The sequence below is a fragment of the Ahaetulla prasina genome, chromosome 3 (genome assembly GCF_028640845.1).
Source record: "Ahaetulla prasina isolate Xishuangbanna chromosome 3, ASM2864084v1, whole genome shotgun sequence".
Lineage (NCBI taxonomy): Eukaryota > Metazoa > Chordata > Lepidosauria > Squamata > Colubridae > Ahaetulla > Ahaetulla prasina.
Genome location: NC_080541.1, coordinates 9,004,174 through 9,015,082, shown reverse-complemented (window position 1 = coordinate 9,015,082; position 10,909 = coordinate 9,004,174). Strand labels below are relative to the sequence as shown.

The 10,909-nt window shown below is 44.6% G+C and overlaps 1 protein-coding gene across 1 annotated transcript; it reads left to right on the top strand.

The window, feature by feature from the left end:
• Positions 1–7,363: 7,363 nt before the first annotated feature.
• LOC131194194 (mas-related G-protein coupled receptor member H-like) lies at positions 7,364–8,308 on the top strand. Its single transcript, XM_058174919.1, has one exon. The coding sequence runs from the start codon at positions 7,364–7,366 to the stop codon at positions 8,306–8,308; it is 945 nt and encodes a 314-aa protein (XP_058030902.1).
• The last annotated feature ends 2,601 nt before the right edge of the window (positions 8,309–10,909 follow it).

The following is a 10,909-nucleotide window of genomic DNA, read 5'->3' as shown; positions in this document are numbered from 1 at the left end:
GACCAGAAGTGCTGTTTTCACTCTCCCAGGCCCCAGAGATTTTCTAGGAGCCTCGGGAGGCAAAATAGCCTCCTCCAGAGGCCCTTTGGAGGCCAGAAACGGTCCATTTCCTGACTTCTGGTAGGACCAGAAGTGCTGTTTTCACTCTCCCAGGCCCCAGAGATTTTCTAGGAGCCTCGGGAGGCAAAATAGCCTCCTCCAGAGGCCCTTTGGAGGCCAGAAACAGCCCATTTCCTGACTTCTGGTAGGACCAGAAGTGCTGTTTTCACTCTCCCAGGCCCCAGAGATTTTCTAGGAGCCTCGGGAGGCAAAATAGCCTCCTCCAGAGGCCAGAAACGGTCCATTTCCTGACTTCTGGTAGGACCAGAAGTGCTGTTTTCACTCTCCCAGGCCCCAGAGATTTTCTAGGAGCCTCGGGAGGCAAAATAGCCTCCTCCAGAGGCCCTTTGGAGGCCAGTAAAAGCCCATTTCCTGACTTCTGGTAGGACCAGAAGTGCTGTTTTCACTCTCCCAGGCCCCAGAGATTTTCTAGGAGCCTCGGGAGGCAAAATAGCCTCCTCCAGAGGCCCTTTGGAGGCCAGAAACAGCCCATTTCCTGACTTCTGGTAGGACCAGAAGTGCTGTTTTCACTCTCCCAGGCCCCAGAGATTTTCTAGGAGCCTCGGGAGGCAAAATAGCCTCCTCCAGAGGCCCTTTGGAGGCCAGAAACAGCCCATTTCCTGACTTCTGGTAGGACCAGAAGTGCTGTTTTCACTCTCCCAGGCCCCAGAGATTTTCTAGGAGCCTCGGGAGGCAAAATAGCCTCCTCCAGAGGCCCTTTGGAGGCCAGAAACGGTCCATTTCCTGACTTCTGGTAGGACCAGAAGTGCTGTTTTCACTCTCCCAGGCCCCAGAGATTTTCTAGGAGCCTCGGGAGGCAAAATAGCCTCCTCCAGAGGCCCTTTGGAGGCCAGAAACGGTCCATTTCCTGACTTCTGGTAGGACCAGAAGTGCTGTTTTCACTCTCCCAGGCCCCAGAGATTTTCTAGGAGCCTCGGGAGGCAAAATAGCCTCCTCCAGAGGCCAGAAACGGTCCATTTCCTGACTTCTGGTAGGACCAGAAGTGCTGTTTTCACTCTCCCAGGCCCCAGAGATTTTCTAGGAGCCTCGGGAGGCAAAATAGCCTCCTCCAGAGGCCCTTTGGAGGCCAGAAACGGTCCATTTCCTGACTTCTGGTAGGACCAGAAGTGCTGTTTTCACTCTCCCAGGCCCCAGAGATTTTCTAGGAGCCTCGGGAGGCAAAATAGCCTCCTCCAGAGGCCAGAAACGGTCCATTTCCTGACTTCTGGTAGGACCAGAAGTGCTGTTTTTCACTCTCCCCAGGCCCCAGAGATTTTCTAGGAGCCTCGGGAGGGCAAAAATAGCCTCCCTCCAGAGGCCCTTTGGAGGCCAGAAACAGCCCATTTCCTGACTTCTGGTAGGACCAGAAGTGCTGTTTTCACTCTCCCAGGCCCCAGAGATTTTCTAGGAGCCTCGGGAGGCAAAATAGCCTCCTCCAGAGGCCAGAAACAGCCCATTTCCTGACTTCTGGTAGGACCAGAAGTGCTGTTTTCACTCTCCCAGGCCCCAGAGATTTTCTAGGAGCCTCGGGAGGCAAAATAGCCTCCTCCAGAGGCCAGAAACAGCCCATTTCCTGACTTCCGAAAACCTGAAAACCAGCCAGCCAGTGCGCATGTGTGCACTAGAGTTGAGCTAGGGCAACGCTCATATGCCCACAGATATGGTTCCACGTGCCACGGGTGGCATGCGTGCCCTAGGTTCGCCATCATGGCTCTATAACATTGAAACCAAGTCATTCCTCAGTATGGAACTCATTTCTATATCGAAAACTTGAAAGGAGAATTGGGATTCTTTTAATGGGTTCACCAAGTAAGAAGACATCATGGTGACATTGCAGTTTTCATTCCTACTAGACAGTATTAGGAAAGGTCCAAGAAATATCAAGTTGTGCCTGACAGCTTGCGTATAAAAATATCTAACTTTTCTCTTCTGGCTTTGTTATTGTTATCTGCAGTAGTGATAGTGATGGTGGATTCTGTTGTAGAATGTTGCCTGTGGTCTACAACATGTAGCGCCCTTGACCTGGCATCGTTGACGCTGGTGTTGCCCCCCGCAACTTCCGCATCCATCCCGGTCTTCTTTGCCCCTTCTCTCGGTGAGGCAAACTCCTTCCTCATCCTCGCCGTCTGATTCGGTCTGGATTTCTTCATTGTGGACGGGGTTGATTTCGCTTCGCCGTTGGCGTGAGTGGCTTTGTAGGGTTTCCGCCGCTTGGGTGGACATCTCATGAGCTCTGGCTTCGTCCAGGCGTTTGCCAGCGTTAGATTGCTTTTGATAGCAGCCGCCTCCGCAAACGAATGTCTCTGACCCCACGGATGAGTTGCTCTAACAGCTCCTCATCCAAGTCTCGTACCCACAGTCCTTGGAGGCTTTTCTCAGGGCGGCCATGTAATCGCTGATGGATTCGCCTCTTGCTGTCTGCGCTCCAAATTCAAAGCGGCGTGCGTATTTGGGCGGTGTTGGCGCGAAATGGTTCTTCAATAGATTTTGCAGAGTTTGCCACGATACCGATTGTACCGGCGTTGGCTCTGCCAGGGCTTCCGCGATGTCGATGACCTCGGGACCGCAGTGGCTCAGGAAATATGCCCTTTGCGGTTGTCTGGAACTCCTTGCAGTTCGTTTGCCTCTAGGAAGCTTTCAAACGGGTCATGCGTTCCCCATTTCTCCTGGCTGGGTCAAACGGGCGGGCGGAGTGTAGCTGGCCATCTCCGCGTTTCTGCCCTGAGTTTGCTGGGTTCGGTTCTTCCGTGCGTTCAGCTCGTTCCTGGTGCTCTTTAGCCTCGAGATCCCACCTTCGTCGCCAGTGTTAAGTTCAGGAAGTAACGAGGCTGGAGACCAGGGTAGTGACAACAGCTCTTTAATATATGGTGAACCCAGCAGCTAGGCTGGGGAAAAACCTCTCCTTATATACAGTCTAACCGGCGGCTTTACCCAATCAGCAACGTGCTTGTTTCCCGCCAAAACATTTAAAGATACATTACAATACCCCTTCACAACTCTCCTTTACATGGCACCTACCACCTGCCTGCGGTCATCCCTATCTCTTGGGCCCAATTTCCTCCATCGCTTGCTGAACCAGCATCTGTGAAAGCTCCTTACAGAATAACAGAATTGGAACGGACCTTGCAAGTCTTCTAGACCAGGGGTCTGCAACCTTGTCAACTTTAAGACTTGTGGACTTCAACTCCCAGAGTATCTCAGCCAGCTTTGCTGGCTGAGGAACTCTGGGAGTTGAAGTCCACAAGTCTTAAAGTTGACAAGGTTGCAGACCCCTGGTCTAGACCAATCCCCTGCTCAAGCAGGAGACCCTACACCATTTCAGACAAGTGACTGCCCAGTCTCTTTGTCAAAGTCTCCACAAATTCTGAAGCCAAGGCCTTCCACTGCTTAATTGTTCTCACTGTTATGAAGTTTCTCCTTAGTTTTAGGTTGCTTCTCTCCTTGATTAGTTTCCATCCATTGCTTTTTGTCCTGCCTTCAGGTCAGGGGTGAAATCCAGCAGGTTCTGACAGATTCTGGAGAAACCTGTAGCAAAGATTTTGAATAGTTTGGCAAATACCACCCCTGGCTGGCCCCAGAGCGGGGTGGGAATGAAGATTTTGCAATATCCTTCCACCAGAAATGGGAAGGGAATGGGGATTTTGCAGGATCCTTCCCCTGCCATGGCCACCAAGCCACGCCCACCAAGCTACAGCACGCCCACCAAGCCACACCCACAGAATGGGTAGTAAAAATATGTGGATTTCACCATTGCTTCAGGCGCCTTGGAGAATAGCTTGACTCCTTCTTTCTGGCAGCCCCTCAAATATTGGAACACTGCTATCATATCATCCTTAGTCATTCTTCTTTATTACTGCAGTCAATTGCTGCAACTCTTCTTCGTATGTTAACCCCAAGTCCACTAATCATCTTTGTTGCTCATTTCCGCACTCTTTCCAAAGTCTCTACTGGGACTGGAGGCTAAAACCTATGAAGAAGAGTTGCAGGAATTGGGTATGTCTAGTCTAGTGAAAAGAAGGACTAGGAGTGATATGATAGCAGTGTTCCAATATCTCAGGGGCTGCTAAAAGGAAGAAGGGGTAAAACTACTGTAATCTATAAAGCACCTGAAGGAAGGCAGAACAAGAAACCATGGATGGAACCTAGAAATAGGGAGACATTTCCTGACAGTTACAATTAATCAGTGGAACGTCTTGCCTCCAGAAGTTGTGGGCGCTCCAACACTGAAGGTTTTTAAGAAGAGATGGCCAACGATTTGTCAGAAATGGTATAGGGTTTCCTGCTTGAGAAGGATGTTGGACTAGGAGACATCCAAGGTCCCTTTCAACTTGGTTATTCTGTTATTTTGTCTTGTCTTCTGAGAACAGGCAAGGTACTGTAGGAATTTAGCACCCACCCCCCTCCTAGAAGAATGAAATATTTTAGAAAATATTTAAAAGGCAGAATATATTTCCCTGGATGAGAAATGGAGAAACAGCAGCTTCCTGACTCCCCCCCCCACCTTTGTCAATGGGCCATTAAAAGCCTCAGCTAAGCTCACTCATTCTCCCCACCTTTCTCAATGGGCCATCATCATCTGCAACATAATAGAACCCATCTAGAACAGAAACTCACCACATGGCACCTGGGAAGATTACATCAGCCAGCAAGGCTAGCTAAGACCCCCACCCACTGGGAGTCTGACAACCAAGCAGGATACTCTTCCTGTGCCCCAGAAAGTTCAAAGCTCAGAAAAAGCATAAAGCCAGGGAGCACACAGGATCTCAGCCCTTTTCTGTTCAGGAACTCAAGCCATGTGATCCTGACCACCATTAAACCATCTTTCCAAGCAGCCTCCATGTTTCCAGTGTCTTTGTCCCCACTTGGAACTGAACCCAGATGGATATTTCTTCCAACAGTACTTTCACAGGATAACATTTGATAACATTTGAAAAAAAAGTAAACGTGTAAAAACAAATGAGATTGGGTCTACTGTTGATGCTTTTGACAAAAACAAAAGATCAACTTCCCAGAGACTTAGAACTGACAAGTGAAAGTGTCCTTAAATGCTAATAGGAGGTTTGAAAATAGAATCCGAAAGAATTTAAAATATATTGTGAAAAAAATGTAAATATAAAGCAAGAGATCCATAATCCATGATCAGATGCCATGATTCATTTTGATTAATAAAATGAATTAAACTCTTCTTTGGTCCTATTCCCTGTGTATATTTCATTTTATCTTGTACATTCTTTCCCTTTCTTTTTATTTAAAAAAACATATTCCTTCCATCCCCCTCCCTCCCTCCCTTCCTCCCTCCCTTCCTTCTTCCCTCCTTCTGCCATCTCTCCCTCCTTCTTTCCTTCTTCCCTCCCTCCCTCCTTCCCTCCTTCCTTGCTTCTTCCCTCCCTCCCTCTTTTCTTCCTTCCTGCCTTCCTTTTCCCTTCCTTCCTTCCTTCCTTCCTTCCTTCCTTCCTTCCTTCCTTCCTTCCTTCCTTCCTTCCTTCCTTCCTCCCTCCCTCCCTCCCTCCCTCCCTCCCTTCCCATTCATTTATCCATGTTGCTTACTATTTACTACTCTTAGATCTGAAGTCACAATCTTTATTTTATTTTATTTATTTTATTTTTCACATTTATATACCGCCCTATCTCCCTAGGGACTCAGGGCGGTTCACAGGCACATAAAAATACATATAAATACAAACTAAAAATAACAAGTAAAAAACTTATTCCATAGCCGAATTGTTAAAAACAATATAAATAATAAAACCCATTTAAAACCAGTAAATTTAAAATCTAATCCAGTCCCGCGCAGATGAATAAGTGTGTTTTAAGCTCGCGACGGAAGGTTCGGAGGTCCGGAAGTTGACGAAGTCCTGGGGGGAGTTCGTTCCAGAGGGTGGGAGCCCCCACAGAGAAGGCCCTTCCCCTGGGCATCGCCAGACGACATTGCCTCGCTGACGGCACCCTGAGGAGTCCCTCTCTGTGAGAGCGCACGGGTCGGTAGCAGTAGGCAGTCCCGTAAATAGCCCAGCCCTATGCCATGAAATCTTGCCTTTTCCATGAACACACTAGATGGGTCATAGATGGAAAGTGACTTCCATGACCTATCATTGCTTTGATGAATCAAGCCTTTCACATTATACTTTTTATTCAGATAAACAAAGCCAGGTTATCATCCTTAGTTCAACCATACAAATGGCATCATCCCATGCTAATTTTTTTTATTTCTTTTTGTCACAACAGTATACACAAACAATTATCATAGATAAAACAACATATCTTGAAGAATATATATATATATATATATATATATATATATATATATATATATATATATATATATATATATATATATATATATATATATATATATATGAGTAAAAAATATGCATCAACTATATTAATTTGATACAATGAAGGGAACAATAAGACAGGAACGGTAGGCATTTTGTGCTCTTATGCACTTATATAGTCCTCTTAGGAATGGGGTGAGGTCAATAGTAGACAGTTTTTGGTTGAAGATTTTGGGATTTTGAGTAGAGACTATGGAGTCAGGTAATGAGTTCCAAACATTAACAACTCTGTTACAGAAGTCATATTTTCTGCAATCAAGTTTGAAGCGGTTGACATTTAGCTTGAATCTATTTTTTGCTCTTGTAATATTGCGATTGAAGCTGAAGTAGTCTTTTATAGGAAGGATATTGCAATAGATGATTTTGTGTGTTAAACACAGGTCATGTCGAAGTCTATGGAGTAAGTGAGAATAGGACTGCTAATAGCAATAGCATTTGGTTTTATATACACCCCATAGTGCTTTATAGCAGGGGTCTCCAACCTTGGTCCCTTTAAGACTTGTGGACTTCAACTCCCAGAGTCCCTCAGCCAGCAAAGCTGGCTGAGGAAGTCCGAGAGTTGAAGTCCACAAGTCTTAAAGGGACCAAGGTTGGAAACCCCTGCTTTATAGCACTTTTTGGCAGTTTATAAAGTAGGATATTATTTGCATATTGCCCTCAACAGTTTGGGTCCTTATTTTACTGACCTTGGAAGGATAAAAGGCTGAGTCAACCTCACGCTTGTCAAGATTGAACTTCTGACTGTGGGCAGAGTTTGTTTGCAATACTGCATTCTAACCACTGCACCACCAGAGCTCCTAATGATAATCTAGAGACCACCTTGCAATATGAATTTAGAAACTGTGACCAAGGCTAATGCCATCTGTTTCTCTTTCGTTCCAGCAGGAATATTTGAAGCCACAGAAGCAAGAGAAAAGGACTTGAGCATAATGGATATGGCAACCCCCTCTCCATTCAGTGTCTTAGCACCAATCAATGCGACATCCAGTGGCGAACGCAGAACCTGTTATGAATCCAGCATAAATGAAGAAGCCCTTTTTTTGACATTCTTCACTATGTTTTTGTGTGTGTTGGGAATGTTGGGCAACGGCCTCGTGATCTGGTTGCTGGGCTTCTCCGTTAAGAGGAACAGTTTTGCCATTTATATTATCAACCTCTCGGTTGCGGACTTCGGTTTTCTCATCTTTGTGGTGATTATCAAAATCCACTGGCTTTTTACACATCTGTATTGTGACTTTACCTATGAACTCTTCCAAACGGTCCTGCTGTTAATGTACAGTACGGGACAATTTCTCCTGACCGTCATCAGCATCGACAGGTGTGTTTCGGTCCTTTTCCCAATTTGGTATCGATGCCACCGGCCGGCACATCTGTTCACTACTTTGTGTGCTGTCATCTGGACCATTTCCTTCATCCTCTCTTCAATTTACTTCGTAATTGTAGCTGCGGCTGGATTTCAAACTAAAAAATATATCATGTATCCATTCATTGTTAATGCTGTGCTTTGTCTCCCACTTATGACCATCTCCAGTGTGGTCTTATTTATCAAAATCTGCTTCATATCTAAAAGCCAAAGACGGAGGAAGCTTTTGACAGCCGTCTTGCTCGCTCTTTTCTTCTTTTTAGTCTTGGTTTTTCCACTAAATGCCATTCATTTGATCTGGTACATGATGCTGTCTATAAATGACAATATTATACAATGTGGCTACTTATTTGCTTGCATCAATAGCAGCATTAACCCTCTGATCTATTATCTAGTGGGGAGACAGAAGGGTAAAACTCAGAAAAGCATCAAAGACTTGCTTCAGAAAGTTTTCAAGGAAGAAGAAGAGTGTGCTACTCAAATGGATACTTCAGAAGAGTCCAAGATCTGAGCTTTTTCATTTCGCTACTGTCATTCAAAAGATCATTTATTTCTTTCCAAGCACATCCATCTTGTTTTAAAAAAAGAAACTGATTTTTATAGTGATTAATTTGTGTAAGATTCCCGTATTTGTGCAGATGATTAACTTTGTGGAATATCAAAACATTTGTCAAGCTGGACTAACTTATTTTCCTAGTACCCGTTTCCCCCAAAATAAGACATCCTATGATAATAAGCCCAATTCTTTTATTTAAAAGACACTGATCTCCAGACTGATTAATTTGTGCATGAATCTAGAATTTATGCAGATAATTATCTTTGTGGGATATTGAAACATTTGTCAAGCTGGACTAACCTATTTTACCAAGCTTCTCCTACCTGAAGATGAATTGACTTGCTTTAATTCAGCCTTCCCCAACTTCAGTGGCCTCCAATTTTGTTTGTTTGAACTTCAGAGACTAGATGATGGGAACGTTATTGAGAATTTTCAGACCTGATGTTCACACCTCTGGAAAGGGTCCATCATAAGAAGGCCAAGCCAAAATGTCCCAGGTTTTATCAACTACATGGCCAATGGAAAAGAATAACGAAATTCTAGCTCAATACTATCTCAAGTATTATATGTCTCTTATCTCCTATCTCCACTAGACCAGGATTCACTATATCAATTGAATCAAAATGTAGACAACTGTTACAACAGTAAAGGTAAAGGTAAAGGTTAGTGCTAGTCATTCCTGACTCTAGGGGGCAGTGCTCATCTCCGTTTCAAAGCTGAAGAGCCAGCGCTGTCTGAAGACGTCTCTGTGGTCATGTGGCCGGCATGACTCAACGCCAAAGGTGCACGGAACGCTGTTACCTTCCCACCAAAGGTGGTCCCTATTTTTTCTACTTGCATTTTTACGTGCTTTTGAAACTGCTAGGTTGGCAGAAGCTGGGACAAGTAATAGGAGCTCACCCCGTTACACGGCAGCACTAGGGATTCGAACCGCTGAGCTGCCAACCTTTCAATCGACAAGCTCAATGTCCTAAACCCTGAGCTACCACGTCCCTTCTTTGTTACAACAAGACCTTATCAAATCACATTTAAATGTCAGCATTTTTGAATGGTTCCAGAATGATTGAGAATCTACATACTGTAGACATTCCAGAAGAAAAGAAACAGAGAGAGGCTGAAAAGATTTCAAATGGTAATATCTATAAACCGATCTGTCTTCCTGCCCAGTGTAATTATGTAAATACTTGGAGCAATTCAGGAGTGAATTCCAGCAGGTTCTGACAGGTTCTAGAGAACCGGTAGTTGAAATTTTGAGCAGTTTGGAGAACCAGCAAATACCGCCTCTGGCCTGCCCCCGAGTGGGGTGGGAATGGAGATTTTGCAATATCCTTCCCCTGGAGTGGGGTGGGAATGGAGATATTGCAGTATCCTTCCCCTGCCAAGCCCACCAAGCCAAGCCCACGAGGCCACACCACGCCCACCAAGCCATATCCATAGAACTGGTAGTAAAAATATTGCTTCACCACTGGAGCAATTATATTCCAGAAATTTGTTATAACTTCATTGACTGTACATATGCAGATGAGATTTTAAGGGTTTCCTATTATTGAGGACAGATGCAAAAGCAACTGAAACTAAAATGATGCGGTCTAACTTCTATGGAAGGAAAAAAATTAACTATTTATTCCGTGTACTTCCCTTAAACAACTAGTGACAAAGCATGAGGGAGCTCTGGACTTTTTTTGCTTCCTTATGAAAGTGCAAGTGACTATTTTAGGCAAACATTCTCCATGTGTAGCTCTCATGGATTGTTTGTGGCTGTCTTCTGTAACCATAACATAACCATGTCGGGCTTCCCGAGTGCCTATAGAGTTCAAAAACGTCAAGTGGCAGAGGAAGGGTGACGACAAACATTTTGCATTCTGATTTTATTATGTGTATTGTGCCATAATTTCAACAGCTGCCTACTTACCATATATTTCGGAGTATAATTTCCCCCCCAAAAAAGAGGGTGAAAATCTGGGTGTGTCTTATACTCTGAATGTAACCCACCCAGCTTCTCAAACTTAGATTTCAGAGACTGAAAAAAGCATCAGAAACGGAGCTTCAGAAAAAAAACAGAGCTTAGAAAAAAAAGCCCCAAACGGAGCTTCAGAAAAGAAGCTCCCAAACAGAGCTTCAGAGGCTTTTTTCCCTTAAGTTCTGTTTTGGAGACTTTCAGAGGCAGAAAAAGGTTTTTTCTGAAATGGAATTTCAGAGGCAGGGAAAAAAAGCCCAAAAAAAAAAGCAAGGCACAGAACTCACAACCAAGGAACCTGTTGCTAAAATTCACCTCTGGGAACAACGGTATTCCAGGAGACCAATCCACCTGCCAATCAGCTTTTTTCTTATTTTCCTCCTCAAAAAATAAGGTGCATCTTATACTCCGGTGTGTCTTATACTCCGAAAAAACACGGTAGTTTAAGAGGCAGCTTATAGATGTTACATTGCTAAATGATTCTGGGTTCGCATCTCTAAAAAAGTCTCTGCTCTCATACCAAAAACAACAACAAGGTTTCCAACCTTGGGAGAAAAAGGAAACGTTCTGAGCTTTGTGGTTTCATCTTTTAAATCCAG